General features: G+C 28.7%; 2 protein-coding genes across 2 annotated transcripts; both read left to right on the top strand.

The window, feature by feature from the left end:
• The first annotated feature begins 4,084 nt into the window (after positions 1–4,084).
• LOC106768926 (leucine aminopeptidase 1-like) lies at positions 4,085–10,034 on the top strand. Its single transcript, XM_014654316.2, has 10 exons — positions 4,085–4,324; positions 4,597–5,011; positions 5,105–5,299; positions 5,453–5,678; positions 7,281–7,407; positions 7,779–7,874; positions 8,381–8,458; positions 8,866–8,926; positions 9,157–9,344; positions 9,699–10,034. The coding sequence occupies exons 1-10, from the start codon at positions 4,136–4,138 to the stop codon at positions 9,834–9,836; spliced, it is 1,713 nt and encodes a 570-aa protein (XP_014509802.1). The 5' UTR covers positions 4,085–4,135; the 3' UTR covers positions 9,837–10,034.
• Positions 10,035–11,595: 1,561 nt separating this feature from the next.
• Positions 11,596–15,082, top strand: LOC106765405. Its single transcript, XM_014650014.2, has 7 exons — positions 11,596–12,008; positions 12,356–12,397; positions 13,496–13,578; positions 13,671–13,772; positions 13,885–14,099; positions 14,254–14,348; positions 14,434–15,082. Exons 1-7 carry the CDS (start codon positions 11,867–11,869, stop codon positions 14,685–14,687), a joined length of 933 nt encoding a protein of 310 aa, XP_014505500.1. The 5' UTR covers positions 11,596–11,866; the 3' UTR covers positions 14,688–15,082.
• Positions 15,083–18,801: the final 3,719 nt, after the last annotated feature.

Here is an 18,801-nt window from a genome sequence, read left to right on the forward strand (position 1 = left end):
TATTCGGATAAAAAAAATATTTCATTTCTAATTTATCAGGTAATATAAAAATTTACATTAACTTATATTTAGTTTTGTAACTTATAAAACATATAAAAAAGTTCAGAAGATTCAAAAACTCATTGTATCAATTTTTTGGAAGTGGTTTCAATTTTTTCATGTGAATTGAACTCAAATATTAATAGTTTTTAATCTCTTGAATATATATATTTTTTTAAATTCATTAATAACATTAAAGTTAATAATTAATCTTGATAATCACGAGTGTACATTATGATATCAATTTCGTCTGTTTTCTATATCACAAGTTGAGATAAGACATTTATATATAATTACACGAGGTCTCATTTTAATTCTCATACATCAACGTCTACATATTACATTACATAACATAGGGTAATCAATTATGTATTACACATATAATATAATTAAGTTTATTATATTATATAACAAAATAATAATAATAATAATAATAATAATGACTAATAATAATAAAATATTAATAATGATAAAAATATAAATAAAAATTAGAAATAATAGTAATAGTAATAAAATTAGTAAAAATAATAAATAAATAAAATTAAAAGTAATAGTAATAATAATACTAATGATAAAAATTTAATTTAATATTTGATTAATGTTTAATTTTTTATTGCATGACATGAGTTTTTTTCATTTCTCTTTAAAGAGGAACGAAAAGATAGTTAAAGAAAAAAGTCAGAAGAAATACTTTTTGATTTTTTTGATAAAAGAAAAAAAAAATGGAAATTACAAGTAAAAGATAATTCATTGAAGAAAAGGACAAATAGTTTAATAAATAAAAAATATCCTTGGATACTATGGGTTTCAGAATGTTATAATATGTTTTATGGATATTAACGAAATGAAAGAATAATTTTTTGTGAAGTAGAAGTTATAAATATTGGCTTTCTAAGATTCGAAACTAAATATGCTAATAATTTCACGTGAATTGTTGAAAGAGTATATTTTAAGAAAGCTGATTTTCAATTATTAAAGTTGGAATATATTTGGGAATGAGTTTTAAATGCTGATATTTAATATAGAATAATACTTTAATCCTGTAACGATACAAATAATATGAGAAATATAAATCTTGTAGTATTTTAATATTGTCTTTTCTATTTTTATTTAAATTCATGTGTCCATCTTTAATATTAAGAATTCAATTAGCAAATTAGCAAGTTCTTTTATAGTTCTTGCACTCTTATATAATTTTGCAGTCTTTAATCTCATATTTTGTGCAAGCTTTAGAACTTCATAGTCTTTTTATGATTCATAATAATTTATTATTAGCTTCACAATATCATATCTTTGTTTTCTATTACTGACAAAATCATATTCTACTATAATAACTTTTTCACCAAATTATCTTCATTTTGAACTCTCATTCTATTTTTCAAAATTCTTTTAAAACTATATTATATTACTTCTTATGGATTAATAGGTTTGTTTTTCACTACAGACTTTAATATAAAGTTCTATTATACGCATAATTTTCAATTTTTGACCTTAAAACACATTAATTAAAACATGAGTATACTAATCCTGATAATTATTAACTGAAAGTTCAACCTTTCATTAGGTGAATTAAAACTAAATGTTTAAACATTACACATTAACTCCATAATTATTAGATTAAAAGTTAAATAACAATTAATCATGTTTAGACCGTAATTAGTCGATTTTAATCAAAAGTCAGATCCCAAAATTTATAAATATAATTATTGATGAAAGAAGGTAAATTACACATTAATTATATATTTATTATCCTTATAATCTCAATGACTTCTTAACAAGTGTTTTCAATTCGTATTTGACAAACAAGTTTTAAATTCAATAACTACTAATTAAAAATCAATCAACTTAATATGAATACTTAATCTCATACTCAACAATAGTAAATAAAAATAAATTAATTACCATTAAAATTAAATTATAACACATATATATTATATAATAAAAATGAAGTTAGTCTATATATAAATTCAATAAAATAGAAATGATTTTTTTTTTCTATATTTAGTTGATATAATGGTGTAAGAAAGAAAAAGAGAGAATGAGTTAACCTTATTAAAGTTTTGGTCCTCATTTTTTTAAGTTAATATTTAAACATTCACAAATTTTAAATAACACCAAATAAAAGTACGATATACGTATTATAAAGTGCCATGATAAAATATAGAAAAAAAAATTAAAGAATTTATAGATATTGATTAAGTATTTAGGGGAAAAAATGTTTGTGTGTTGTTGTTTTATTTTAAATTCGATGGCTATAACATTGTTATTTCAAATATTGGGCAGTTTCAATAGAAAAATGGGTTTTCATTTTCAAATATTAGGATTTTTTATTTTAATTCAAAAAAGTTATGTTTTCACCTAGAAAATGTTTCATGGAAAACCTCTTAAAAATAATTTTAAAAACATTATTTCATGAAAATGTTACTTTTAGATATAAATTTTTTTATATCTTTTATTCCCAAAATTGTTCCATTTTAGTGGGTATACAACTTTTATTCCTATAGGGTATGAAAAATATACTATTGTAAAAATGTGAAAAATTATTTTAATCAATTATAATTTTCAATTTAATTTTAATTATTTAAAAAAAATTGTATTTCCAGTATCAAAATTAAGCAAATAAGTTTGTAGGCATGTTTAAAAGTATCATTTCAGTTATAATGTTCTTAAAAAAAGTTAATTACTGAGATCAAAACTTAAAGAAACGGCATATTTAATAAAGGTAGATTTGTTCTTTCCTTTGTGTTTCACAACCGTAATTAAAGATTTTGATGATTATATTATTTCAAAAAACAACCTTAATTTATATTGGAGATGATAAAAATATCTCTGTTTAAGGGTATTTGTATACAATGAATAACTAAAATTTATGTATATTTATTATTTTGAAATAGTGAATATTTTAATATTAGTTTATAAATGAATTGATGTAGGTATTATATGAGGATTTATTATGTAAAGAATTAAAATTGAAATTTAATTTAAATGAATTTAATCAAAATTAAAATTAATTTATATTTTATTATGTTAAATTTAATTAAAATTAAATTTTACTTTATATTTAATTTAACTTATATTATATATTATATATTTTTAATAATTTTATTTACATATTTTTTAAAAAATTCTATATATATTTTAAATATATGCGGATATGCACATATATTTTTTAAACATTATTCATGCATGACCTGTATAAAACCTGATAAGTAATTATCCCTAACTAAGTACGTAAATAGTTGTTTCAAAGGAATTATTAGATAATAAAATTGATGTGTACATAAATTTTGAAAAAAATTATGCCATACCTTTTCTTATTTCAACAAATATTACTCAAAACGTATTAGATATTTAAAAAAAAATGAACGTTTTTTATTCATTTAATGATTAATAAAAATAGCTATTAATTTTTTTTGTAAACTTGTTTTTTTAAGTTAACTTTATTCCTTATATGGAAAAAAATAGACATGCATTTTACAATATAATTTCTGCCATAAAGAGTAATGACAAAGCGTCCAATGAAAAAGAACATCAATCAAAGCCAAAAGTTACAATAAGCCATAAAATATTAGTCACTACAAAAAAAAAAAAAATCTAAATCAACGATAAAAGCAATGTAAAACAATAAACAAAGAGAAATAATAATTTCAGTTTGTCTAATCAAAATCAAATTTGACATATTTAATTTGTAAGAACTAGAAACAAACAAAATGTTCTTGATGAAAAATATAATTTAGCTTTTAAATATTTTTCATCTGTATAATGGAGTTTAACATAATTGCTAACTTAAACCAATTTGATATGATTTTATCTTTATCGGAACAATGGCCAAAAATAGATACATTTCTTTTTAAGAACTAAAGGTATTTTTCGATGAAATATAAAGAATATAATGTAGAATTTATAAAACTATCAATTAAGGATTAAAAACACATTTTAAAAGATTAATTATGTATATGAGAAAGAAGAATATTATTTATATTGAAAATATGAAAGAGAAAAAGTGTGAAAAAATGTATTTAATTTTATAGGAAGATGCATAAAGATTGAAGGTGGTGATGGATGATTATAAATAAGGAAGAGTTTTCAGAGTGGAATGGCAGCCATTGCTACCATATTTGTTTGTTTCACAGCATCTTCGTCTTCTCCCTTTCTCACTAGATTCGCCTCGCGTTTCCACTTCGCCGCATTCCCTCTTCGTTCTCCGGCCAGGAAACTCATGTCGCAAACTCTCCCACGTGCCACTCTCGGTCTCACACATCCTTCTAATATCGAAACCCCCAAGGTCAAAACTCGTTAAGATATACTTTCTCCCTCAATCTTCCGTCCCCATATATTGTTTAACTTTGCATTTGCTTTAACGATTCAAAAGCTGATCACTTTTGGATTTTTTAGTTGTGGGGATTTACTTTCGATTTTACTTTTTTGGTTCTGTCAATTTAAGTTTGGATTTCATATGTATTCGTGTATTTGTTTTTAATATTCTTTTTGTATTTGTGTGTTTAATTGGCGTTATGCTGAAAATGCGTGTTTTGTGTTTGTGGAAATTCGCGGAAGATCTGTTTCACTGCTAAGGATGTTGATGTGACGGAATGGAAAGGGGACATTCTAGCAGTGGGTGTTACGGAGAAAGATTTGGCTAGAGATGAAAAGTCGAGGTTTGAGAATGTGATCTTGAACAAGATCGACTCAAAATTGGGTGGTATATTAGCTGAAGTCTCTTCCGAAGAGGATTTCTCTGGCAAAGTTGGTCAATCAACTATTATTAGAATTTCAGGACATGGATCAAAGAGGGTTAGCTTGATTGGTCTTGGACAGTCACCTTCCACTCCTGCACCTTTTAAGGGTCTTGGCGAGGCCGTAGTGGCAGCGGCCAAGTCTTATCAAGCAAGCAGTGTTGCCGTTGTTCTTGCCTCTTCTGAAGGGCTCTCCGCACCATCAAAGCTTAGCACTGCTTATGCAATTGCGTCTGGTATTGAATTTGCGGTTTGTATTTGTTTGAAATGTATTGAAACCTGTGATTTTGTAGTTACGCTTGACGATGTGTGTCCTTGAAATGTGCCAGGGGCTGTGCTGGGATTATTTGAAGATAATAGATACAAGTCAGAAGCAAAAAAACCAACGCTTCAGTCCGTTGACATTATTGGTCTAGGGACGGGACCTGAACTGGAGAAGAAACTTAAGTATGCAGGAGATGTTTCTTCTGGAGTTATCTTTGGAAGGGAGCTTGTAAATTCTCCTGCTAATGTGCTCACACCAGGTTCATATGGCATTTTGAATGTACATGATATGATATATGATATATTGTTTCTAGTCCTTGCAGTTGTTGGGCAGACAATTGTCCAGTTTCATATCTGTGAGGGAATTATGGCTCTCTAAAATTGATCTTTGCTTGGTAATTTGTTTATCTCAGGGGTGTTGGCAGAGGAGGCAGCTAATATTGCTTCTACCTACAGTGATGTTTTCACTGCAACAATATTAAATGCTGAACAATGTGCCGAACTGAAAATGGGGTCCTATCTAGGTGTTGCTGCAGCCTCGGCAAATCCTCCTCATTTTATCCATCTATGTTACAAACCACCGAGTGGACCTGTCAATGTCAAGTTGGCTTTAGTCGGAAAAGGTTTGACTTTTGACAGGTAATTATTTGACGTATTCATTCTTTTATTTTATCTGTAACTCAATCACGGACAAACTGGTATTATAACTTCAATCTGGCATGACATAATTTCAAGTGGTTATAATGCTGTAGCTTCATAACTGGGGTTTTCCCTTGTGATCATTTGGTTTGGTTCCAGTATTATAACTTCAATACAAGACTGATCAATTGAAACAGCTTTTCCCTCGCGTATCTTGCATGTTTTTGATTCTGGTCTTATAATATCAAATAGTTGTAAAGTTTATGCTGATGCTCTCGTGGTAGATAAATCTTTCATACGAGATATCAATTATACTGCTTCACTGTTCCCACCTCTATATTGAGTGTGTTTGGCAAGACATTTTTAGTTAACTTGAACAAAATTTTTGTCATCAGCAGCATATTTTAAGATTCTACTTGAAGCAGCTTTTGAGTATATAACATTTCTTTATTTTCCATTTTTATCTTCAAAACTTTAATCAAATTTATATTTATTATTACCTTCAATATTTCATGGTTTGTTTTGATGATTACATGATTTATCCTATTTTTTGGTTTTTTAATAAATACCTATTCTGCAAACAAAATGAAATAATAGTTCAAAACATACTAAAAAACTATAATTACTTTAAAGTATATACATTTACAAAGTAAAAAATTATGTAAGCACATTTTTTTATGTTATTATACGTCTATGAACTAGTTAAACTATTTATTTACCGAATGCTTAAGTTAGCTTAATCATTTTTAGCTTTCAATTAAGAATTAACTTTTTAGCTTTTGAATAGCTTATTAGGTACTTTTGTCAAACATATTCATTATAAATTCTGAGTCCTCATTATTGAATAAGAGTGTTTTTTAAAGTTATTTTTATCCTCATTAAGCCACATTAGACACGACTTCTCCTGCATTGAACATTTAGTATAGTTTTTTTATTTATAATTTGATATTCCTTTTAAATTCTCTTTCTGTAAATTAATTTCAGTTTTTGATTGGATTTTGATAGGTACAAAGGGAAGGTTTACAGTAGAAGGAAAACTGTATGATTTAATTTATTGTATGATAGACAGATAAAAGTTTTAACAGTCTGTAAGGTAGTTACTTGTCTGTAGTTAGTTGCATGTGACTTCTATAAAGTCAGAATGGATAGTTTTAGCAGTTTCTATCTTTATTTTGTAACTTGTGAAGGTTAGGGAGGGAGAGTATGGTTCTCTCTAATAACCAGAAAGTTTTATGTTGTTTGGGTCCTCTCTTCATAGGAAATTCAGTGAATGCTATATTACATTTTACAGTTTAACTAAGTTCAGTCGTATAGGTCTGTAATACCTATTAGATTTCATCATTAAATCTTTGATGCATTGCAATATTGTGTCAGACAAACTAAAATTTAAGATTATTGTAATCTTGGTCAATCTTTATTTGAATTTGTATTCAATTTTTTATGGCACTGCAAAATAACGTGTCTCAATGTTAGTAATATATTTTCATAATTTCTTCCACAATGTTAAAAGTTTTGTCTTTTTAATTCATTTGTTTTGTTCGTTATTATGATGAAACATTATTTTCCTTAATTTGTATTCTTGTGATGTGTGCATATTATCAGTGGTGGCTACAACATCAAGACTGGACCTGGCTGTTCAATTGAACTCATGAAATATGATATGGGTGGTTCGGCTGCAGTTTTAGGCACAGCTAAAGCACTTGGTCAAATCAAACCTCCAGGGGTGGAGGTCAGTCATTTATATCCTCTGTCATGACTTTTTCTTTCCACAGAATAGCATTGGACTTGATTGATTAACATATAAGCCTCTTCCTGTGTCTTTCAATCTTCCAATGTTACGTTAAGGCTTTACTTAAGGGTATTGATGATGGGTAGGATGTGTCAAATCATGGCTCATATACATAAAACCGAGTGCAATTTATTTCTGTCGTAGGCTCAGCTAATGTTTTCCATAATGAACCTATGGAATGAGTTTTCATTCTGGTAGCTAATTTCCTGTAGTTTGATTTATAGAGTTCTGATGGATATTGTGTAGTGTCTTTTGTGGTGTAATAATAATAATGCATGCGTTGCCCAAATTTAAAGATCCTGCATGTGCAGGTTCATTTTATTGTTGCTGCTTGTGAGAATATGATAAGTGGAACAGGTATGAGGCCTGGAGATGTTGTCACAGCTTCAAATGGAAAAACTATTGAGGTGAGAGTTTCGTTTTTTTTAGTTTGTAGATTTAGTACACTGAGTTTAACCTTTCGTGTCATACTTAATCATGTTATTTGGTCGTTTTGGTTCTGTTTCAACCATTACTTTGCTTTAATTCCTATTTTGCAAACCAACATATCATATGGTCCAATGGTAATAGTTATATAATGATGAGTGAAAATGTAATTGGTGCTTCTCGGAATATTTTATTTGAACATTTGAATGAAAGGCATTAGCTATATCCATTTGAGGTCCCTTGAATTGTTAATCGTGTCTTGGGATGGAAACTACTACTATCATTTTCAGTCAGTCACTGTTGCAAACCTATTTTGGCTACATCTGGTACTAACTGTAAAAAAACATAAATGTAAATATATGTACATGATGCAACTTATAATCAATGAATAGGAGTTTTGACATCTATGATTTATTTAACAGAGCATGTGTAGTAGCTCTACCTTATTTTGTTATTAAGGATTTGATGGACTTAACATCTTCTGTAGGTTAACAACACTGATGCTGAAGGTAGACTTACTCTGGCAGATGCTTTGGTATATGCTTGTAACCAAGGTGTTGAAAAGGTATAACCTTATACAGCTACGCATTTACTTTTTTAAGCCTGTAATCTCCCCGTAAATCATAAAAGCTCCAGGTATCTCTCCCAAAAAAATGGCTTAGCATTTAATAGTTTTTGTATGCTTCATGGATGGTGATTAATTATTTTTTAAAAGAGTTAGAGAAATTGTTATAAACATTATAATTTGTCTGGCTGAAATAAGAAATCAAATAGCTGATGAATATGCATATTCTTTAAAATTATCTGGGTAAGTTGAATCCTGTTTACAAAAATTGGAGAAAAGTGCTGACTTGGCATCTTGTATTTAGAAACTTATACCCTGTTGCCTTATTTTGATTTTGGTTTCAATTCTCTCAAGCTTGAAAATTGTTTTTTAGAATGATGCTAATAGGTTGGTCAACTGTTCTTCAGATTATTGATTTGGCAACCTTGACTGGGGCCTGCGTAGTTGCTCTTGGACCCTCAATCGCAGGTAATTATAAAGTAGAAAATAATGTGTCGTTCATGGAGTTGAGATTTTAATGGACTGCATACAAATATTTTCTTGTGAGAGGACCAATGTTTTAGTCAGCAATGGAAGCACTTAAAATTAGTACTGCTTTGGGAAAATAGAAGAAATAAGTTCTAGGAGACGCTGGGCCTTAAAGATATATCTGTGAAAATACTTCCGATTGATTACTATTGAAAACTTTGTTTTTGAAGGCGTGTTTACACCCAGTGATGAACTAGCAAAGGAAATTTTTGAAGCTTCTGATGTGAGTGGGGAGAAACTATGGAGGCTGCCATTAGAGGAAAGTTACTGGGAATCAATGAAATCCGGAGTGGCTGACATGGTGAACACTGGTGGTCGACAAGGTGGTGCTATTATTGCCGCCCTCTTCTTAAAGCAGGTTTGCATTTCAGCTTAATAATGATATAAATCCTGTTTTTTTCTCCTCAAACTTGTTGGGAAGTGATGACTAATTATATATAATTAGTCCAATGACCATTTTCTCACTCTGGTTCTCCAAAGGCCATGTAAACTTTGACAGCAGACAAGAAGTGGTCCACTTAAAGTGCATGCAATGGCACAAGAAAGCATAATAAACTCATACAAACCATTTATTCAAGGGGAATTATTACAGTAAAAAAGATAGCTGCATTCTAAATATAGACAATGTGTATTTCTTATTGTCTGTCTTCTTGTTGTGTAGTCTTTTTGCACATTTATTTCAGGGGTTTTCTGAAACAATTTCCTTTTGCAGTTTGTTGATGAAAAGGTTCAATGGATGCATATTGACATGGCTGGTCCTGTGTGGAATGACAAGAAACGTTCAGCAACAGGATTTGGCATTGCTACTTTAGTGGAATGGGTTTTGAAAAATGGTTTAAATGCTCACTGAAATCATTCAAATCTTGTTCATGGCGGGTGAAGCTCTCATCTTGTAATGTTTCTGCTTCAATGGAATTTTTCGGTTTGGTTTGGTTTGGTTATAATGATATGAATAAGTTATTCGAAGGGAAGGAAATTGTGGTCGGTGAGCCATGTTTCAGTGTATTTAAACTTTTCTTTTAATACAAGAAACTTTTTTGGTTTATAATGGCCTCTCATAGTTTGGTTTTTCTGCCCCGTGAATTTTGGCTATAAAAATTTATGAATTTTATATCTTATTTAATGCATATTTTTAAAATTATATAATATTTAATCATTTTAAGGTGTAATTATTATTATTATCATTATTGTTTTACTAAAGGTACTTGTGGATTACAAAAATAAATTAGCAGGATGACAAGGAGCATAGATTATAATGACGATGTAAATAAATATGTTAAGAATGAGTGGTGTATTTAATTTGAGTCTGAAAAGACTAGAGAATAATAAGTCTATATCTCAATTTCAACAAATCTATTTTATAATTTTGGATGTTTTTTTTTTAAGGATTATACATAGTTCTCATGGTGACCCAACTAACACTAAAAGAGAGTTGAGTTTATCACAAATCATCTGTTTTCTTTCTTAATGATTTTTAATATTTGTGTGAAGATTTTATAAAACAAAATTAACATTATTCTCTCTCTCTCTCTCTCTCTCTCTAAATTTACAGATTTATATAAATAATAGAAGAAAATCCAAAATAAAAATAAGATGATAATATCATAGCATAAAAATATTATATAATGTCATAATATATGTAGAGAACTAAATATATCTTTTGTATTTCAAAATAAAAACTTTAAATTTTGGCCACTGTAATTTTTTTCAATTTAAAAAAAAAATTAATATTTAGTCCCCACAATATAGTAATATTCTTTAATTATCTGGTCCAACAGAATAATAGTACATCCAGTGCATGTTAACTTATGTGGTATCATGAGGGTCTATATATATACACCTAGTTTATGAACCACTACATTAAGTATGGGGATTTCACATAATGCAATTAAATTTTAGGTTTGGTTTATTAAATTCATAGACTGTGTGATACATTTAAGTATTTTTAATTTAGTTATTATTTTTATTAAGTATTTAGAAATGTTATATTTTTTATTTAAATTTTTATCGTTCAATTTTTATTTAATCAAATGTGATTATTATTTTACTTTACACGTGTTAAAAATAAAAAATTTTATGATTTGGTATTTTATATCCACTGTATTATTTTTATATTAACTATATCTTTTTACATCACGTATTATTTTTTATTAACTATATTATTATTTTATATTAATTATAAATCTTTTTCTGTAAACAAAATAATAACATAAGAAAATAATGATGAATAAAAATAATGTATTAAAATGAAATCACATTTTTAATAAATTTTATCATATTTATATACTCTTTTTTTCAAGAGATAATATTTTAGTTCTTTTATTACAAGTTGTTATTGTTTTTGTCTTAATTTTTCTTTCTTTTACTTGGATTCTTCTTGTTCTGAAACAATAACCTAACCAACATAAATTAGAAACTTACAATAAAAAAGTTTCATATAAATGTTTAAAATTTTACAGAAAATGAAGTAAGAAACTTTCCCTTTTTCAAAAAGCAAGAAAAAAAAGTGAAGCTTGTCTCTTTATTATTTTGGTTGGGTAGGAAGAATGGAACTTGTAAAATGGAAGAAGCCATGGCACAGAACCTTACCACCCTAACTTCATTTCACACATACAATGCGAGATCAAGTTCTTCTTTACTTCACACCTACCAAAATAAATAAATAAAAAGGAAAAAGGAAAAAAGGAAAAGAAAAGATCACCCTTTTTTTTCCTGTCTGGTGTTTTTTTGTTGAAAGGGTGTTTCTGTGACAAAGATTATATATTATATCTATATAAGACCATGACATCCTGTTCAGCATTTGTTCTTTCTTGAAGCATTCCTTATTCTCTTAAATCAATCAGCTATGAAGTAGAGAGAAGAAGAGAGAGAGAAGAAAAAATGAGTGTATCATTGACTGTGATGACTTTCAATCTCCATGATGATGAGCCACATGACAGTCCTAATACGTGGGAGAAGAGAAGAGATTTGTGCATAAGCGTTGTTACCAATCACTCACCCATCATCCTTTGCACCCAACAAGGTTTCTCTTATTGATTTCCATCTGGGGTTGCTCAAAATGCTTGCTTTCCTGCTTTTTTCTGCGATTTGGGTTATGATTTTCTTAGATTATTCTTGATCCTTCTGGATGAAGCTTGCTTTGAATATACAAGTTCTTTGTCGGCAGAAATGCGGTTTTTTTAAGGCTGGGGTGATATTCATTGTTTGATTTCAAGATTTATGCTTTGTTTGTGTATCTTGTATTCCCTTTCTCCTCTGATTGATTGATCTGGATTTGTTTATTGGATGTTATGTTTTCTGTTTCTCCTTTTATAACTGTGATTCAATTTACTCATCCTCTTCGTTGTATTGATGTTCATCTGGGTTCAGGAGTGAAAACACAATTGGATTTTCTCCAGCAGGGTTTGCCAGGTGAAGAACCTTTTCAACAAGTTGTTCTTAAGCTTTTGAAAATATTAATTTATGTCCTCAATTTTATTGCACGCATATTGTGGTACGAGCATGCTTTGTATCTTATGACATAATGCACGATCCATAGGCCGTAGCCAGGGCCTTGTTGAAGGATTATATAGTATGGCTGCTGGTTATGAAGAGAAATATCTCAACAAGGGCATCATATTGCTTAAATCTGCATAAATTTTAAGTAAGCTACTGCTTGCTACGCAGATGTTCTAATGTGATGTCTGTCAAATAATTTTTTTTGTTTTGTTAAAATGACTGAGTATTTATTAAAAAGAGTCAATAGGTTACATAAGTTAATATTCTCACTAGAATAAGAATCTACATCTGTAAATAGGCAGATACGTTCAAAGTTGTTTTGTTTAAATTCAAGGGGGAGTGAAAGGGAAGTGTTAAAAATTTATTAAGATTTCACTTGTTATAAAATGCCAAAATGATCAAAATATCTGAAATTTCGGTGAAAAATCTCATAGATAAGTGTAAGCATAGCTATGTATTAGTTGTTTCAGGTAATATAGCAATCTTTCTCCTGTGACTTCTTTATTTTTCTTTTATCATTTGGTTCTGTTTTTTGAACACGAGGAAAGTTTTGGCTCAAGTTGACTGGCTTGTGAACTGCAAGAAAAGCAAACGATGAATTAAATCCTAGGAAGAATATGAGAATACTGTTATCGTAACATTGTGGTTATCAAGCATATTTATAAACTCAGCGAAACTTGGCTAAAATTGGAAACTAGCTATATTAAGGAAAAATAATGCTCTTCACAAGAATGATACCTAGGATTGTGTCTTTCAATTACCCTTGAAAATCTAGTTTGGTTGAGGTGAACTTACAAGATAAAAGTAACTTCGATTGTGTTCTGTGTAAAGGTACAAGCTTGATATAAAAGGGCGATTTTTGAATACCAGCGGCAGTGCTTGTTGTTCATTTTCGTTTACTTGTATTCAGCACTGACTAATATCACCGTTAGACATTATAAATTCACTTGTTTTTCATGTAAGCAATTCCATTTAAGTATTTTTTGTACTTTCTTTGATAAAAATACTCAGGTTATGATCAGTTTGGGATATCACGAAAAGGGCCCCAAGACACTACTGACGAGCATTGCACCATCTTCTATGATAAGGAAAAGGTACAAGATTTCTTTCAGTATTGTTGGTATTATTTTTTGTTTAACCGGCTGTAGAACTAACTGGTTTGTAAATTTCTTCCCCTTAAATAAAGGTCGAGCTTCTTGAAGGTGGAACCTTTTGGTTGTCCGAGTCTCCCTCTGTTCCTGGAAGCATTTCATGGGGTTCTGAAGTTCCTTGCATTGCAACATGGGCTATATCCTTATGATTTAGAAATGAAATTACAGATTCAATCAATTGTATTCAAACTTTGTTTCACTTTTGTTGCACAATCTTTGGATCACTTGGTTCCTTGACATCATGTCCACACATTTCAACTGAAAGGAGTTGAGCCTCCTGGATTCTCATTCCAGATAGTAAATACAAACATGGACGAGTTTAGTCCTCGTGCCCGCCGGCGAAGTGCTTTGCTTACATGGCAGCACATTGCATCCTTACCCCCTAGCCTACCAGTAGTGTACTGTGGAGGATTTAATACACAAAAGGAATCAACTACTGGACGCTTCCTTCTTGGAAGATCAAGGTAGTTTCTTACTGCATATACTTCCTTCCAATTGCTTGTTATCATCAATATCAATTATTTTGTTGCTCATTTACACTGGATTTGTGAAGAGATACATACACACAGAGTATTGTAGAATAGTTTGTAACTTGTGTATTTATGTAACTGAGTGCAGAGAACATGGTGTTGTTGGTGATATGAGGGATGCATGGCCTAGTGCTCGTAGGAGAAAAAATGTTGACCTAATCCGTACTTATCATGGCTTCAAGGGTACTTTTTCCTGTGATTTTAATACTAGGAATTTGTTTTTGACATGACAAGTCTCTTACTCAGCAATATCTGGTGTTATTATCAGGTGACAAACAAGGAACCCTTGAATTCTTGAAGCTAATTTTTAGAGCTCTTTGCCTCTGCTGGGATCGCCAAACACAGGATCTTCACATTGATTGGATCCTTTTCAGAGGTAGATCTCTGATTCCTGTATCTTGTGAAGTGGTAAATGATAACATTGATGGGTATTATCCATCATCACATTTTCCTATATTTACCGAGTTTATGCTTCCTCGCACTGTAAGAATGCTAGAATCACCTGTACAAGAAGATACCTAATATTTTTTACTTCCCTCCATCATGTCTTTCATAGTGTAGTGTTATTGAGGAGAAGAGTATTCAAGTATGAAAATGTGGACACATCATTATCAGCAGAATTTGTTAGGATCATCTGTTGAAACACATATTTCATTTGCTTCTGATTTTAGAATGTTGTGATATTTATGATGTGTGATGTGAGTCTGTGGCCACTCCAAAATGTGAATGGATTAAATGACATCAGAAACTATGTTTGTTTATACATTCATAGAGTGTCTGCATTTTTTCCTACCCAACCACCCTCTTCTATTGTCTATTCAACTAATTCATACAACTTTGTCTTCAAAGTTTGAAAGTGTTTGCTGTTAATGTATTCAGATTCTTCATATTCTAATAATAGCTATTCCTTTTAATTTTATTCATGTCATTAAATACTAAGGATTCGGTAATAATTACTTGTTTACAGTTATGCTAAATAAAATTACATAATGTGTTGTTGCATGCTGCATCTGTACCAGTTAAAACTTATAGGGGTAGTATCTCATCACCTCTTTATACTGTCTTTGTATGAAAACTTTTGAACTCAATGAAATAAGCTAAGATGACTTATTTGGAGTTTTTCTATAAGAAATAAATTTTAATTCTAATTCAATCTTATAAAATTGTTTTGTAAAGTTATATTTGTAGTTATTATCTTTTTCATGTTGAAACATATATATCAACGTAAGACTAACTATTAATGGTAGTTTGATAATGAGTGATTAATGGTAGTTTGATAATGAGTGATACGATAAGTTTAAGGAACAAAACAAATTTTGATGGGATAAACTTTGGATGATTTTGATATCTTGTTAAAAAATAGATTTTATGTCTAATTTAATCTTATAAAATTGATTGGTTTGTAAAGTGAAATTTGTATATGTAAATTTGTTTTATCTATCAAAAAGATTAAATTTAAATAATTTTTAAAATAATGAAATTTTTACAGTGAAACAAAGAAATTTTAAGTGGCACTGAAATTAAAAGGCAAAAATTGAAAATTTTGTTTTCTGGTTTTCTTGTGAACTGTCATGTTGAAGTTTTTGTTATTCTTTCTGTACATCGCTTTACCTTTGTATTCTTTTGCTTTTTATTTTTATCTCTTATTCCTTTTTTCATCCTTCTTTTGGACACTCTTAACACCTTTTCATCTTTTTTCTATACTTCTCTTCTTCCCTCAGTCTTCTTTTGTAAGATAAAAACAACTCATGGAGGCCTAATTTATAAAGATTTACTCATTTAACTTTTAAAGATTGATTTAATTTTATACACAAATTACTTTTTAAAGTTATTTTATTTTATTCTCGTGTAAAATCTTATAGACAAATCTAAAAAATAATTTATTCTTTTATTTTTCAACCTGAGTTTAAGAAATAAAATCCAAATCATATATTTGGCCAGAGAGGATGAGGTCGACAAGTGCAATTTTTTACCTCTAAAAGAACAACTTCAAGTTAAACTAAAACTTCTACACAAAAGAAATGCATCCTCATGAAAAATGATATAAAAGTAGAAATTAATATTTCATGAATAAATTAAATAGATTTTTCGTTTCCAAATTATTATAAAAAATAGTATTTTATTTCTAAATTAAATTAAAAAATATTTCGTCTTTAAATTAAGTTATAAGATATTTTGTTTTTGCTTTTTATGTTTTTTTCAACAAATAACACGTGAATGTTATATTCTAAAATTCTGTTTATAAAAAAGAATTCACATGATGTTTATAAAATGTAGAGACTAATATATTTTAATTTCATTTAAAAGTTAAACATAAATTTTTAAAATAATGTAAATATTAAATATTTTATAATTTAATTTAAAAATAAAATAAGTCCTTTTATAATAATTTAGAAACAAAAACATATATTTATCACATTATACAAATATGGGTGAGAAGTTACAGTCTTTTGCTAATTTGGGTTCCAAGTTGAATCTAATCAGCTAATAAATTTTGCTAATTTACCATCACTAGGTTTGATATAATTATTGAAATAATAATTACAAAAAATAATAAATAAAGGATCCTGCTAAGTATCCTAAAGACACTGTTTAAAGTATAATTAATGATCATTAATTTTATTATATTTATGTTAAAATTTGAAATAATTAATTTCATTATTTAAAATTGATTCCATTGAAATCTGAAATAATTAACTTCATTAAATAAAATAATATAAATTCATATAACAGTTTTTTAAACACAAAACAGCGACAATTTCTAAATGTTATTTAGAAGACAAAAGTGCTCATAAATGTTATATAACTAATAATTTATTTAATGCACAAAAAGAAGTATTAACAAAAAAAGTTAATATTGTTATAACATCCATTTTAATAGTTTTAGCATTATTATAGAAACATCACATACTCAATAAAATGTTACTATAATTATCTAAACATAATCATAACACCATATACAAAGAGTTTCTAAAGCTAAAAGTGTCTATTCAGAGGGTAAAGTTTTTTTAGGATATATTTTCAAAATATCAAATATAAATATGAACTAGTCTTATGGTCTATATATCAATATCATCGCTGCCTAACACCTGTTCCACTGAAATATCATCCTCTATTCACATTAATTAGGTGATCATTGCAAGAGAGAAACACAAGCAAACATACAAACAAAACAGAAGGATAAGCTAATTTTACCAAATAAATAAACACACAATTTAGATTAATAATATAACAATTACACTCTCAAATCAAACAAAACATAAGTATACACATAAACTGTAGACTTGACCATTTGGGTACATATATTGATATCAGACTTTGGTGAGTTTTGCACTTGTAGTGGTGAAATAGTTTGCACACCTAAACTACAACACAATGTTAGTCCGTCAATCACTTATGACCAAGGAACAACCTATAGACTAGGACATTCTGCTACTCTTCATGATATAACTCTTCATTCTGCACTTGAGATTAGATGATTATTGGAATGCAAAGATAAAGCCCTAATATGGAATTCCTACATCAATACATACACTACTAACAACTACAAGAACTTTCCTTTAGAATTTCTTTCACAACATTATTTAACTATACATACAACCATGTTTACAAACCATAAACTTTAACATTTCCATACAAGTAAGCATTAAATCTACATAAACCAGTTCAACCAAACAAGCATTAGAAAATGCAGAAAACATGAAATAACATTGAAGCAGATTGTGTTCCGAGTCAGGTATGGCACCCAACGAATCAAACCTCTCGCCTAATGAGCCAAACCTCTTGAATTAGGAAGAAAAGATCCAGGACCTATAAGGGAGAAATGGCGCTCAACGTCAAAAAATACCACTCAATGCCTAAAAAACAAAGCTCACTATTTTTCCAGCGTTCTGCGCAACACAAGGCTGCTCAAAGCCACACCAGAAACCAAAAACTTTGATTCTTGATTTGATTACTTCAAAAACATGTATAAACATCATATTGAATACTAATTTGCTCAATTGGCCAACAAAAGATCAAACCAATAACAATTGAAAATCCAAACAACAACTCAGCATACCAAATGATCAAATTTCAACAATACACAAAGCTAACCAAGTCCTAAATGACATAAACTCGGACTCCTAACATCAAGCTCATTCAATGAACAATTCTCACAAAATTTCACTAGTCAAACCATAAATTTTAGACCAATTTCCAACAAGCACTTGGAAATTTTATTACCAAACCAAAGCTCAATAGCAAAAAGACCAATAAAAACAGAAATTCTATCATTCTTAGATCATGAAAAAAAATCAATTTCAATCAACAAGTTACTTATAACAAGAATTCAACATACCAAACTATTAATTCAACATGTCACACAAACATTATCATGGAACTCAAAACAAATGAATAAGAAATAAGAAAACTTAGAAAGAAAGTAAGAAGTTCTAAAATAACAAAGAGAAATTGTATATGTTTATATAATAAAACTTTTTAATTGAAATTCTATTTATAGTTTTGAATTTTTATAATAAAATAAGTGAGTTTTATTATTTAGAATATCCTATCATTTTTAATAATTTATTTTTTAGACTTTCACATTATTTGTACGGTTTTTATTTCTTTTTATAGTTTGTCTTTCATTTTAATG

This window comes from Vigna radiata, chromosome 7 (genome assembly GCF_000741045.1).
Source record: "Vigna radiata var. radiata cultivar VC1973A chromosome 7, Vradiata_ver6, whole genome shotgun sequence".
NCBI classification, from domain to species: domain Eukaryota; kingdom Viridiplantae; phylum Streptophyta; class Magnoliopsida; order Fabales; family Fabaceae; genus Vigna; species Vigna radiata.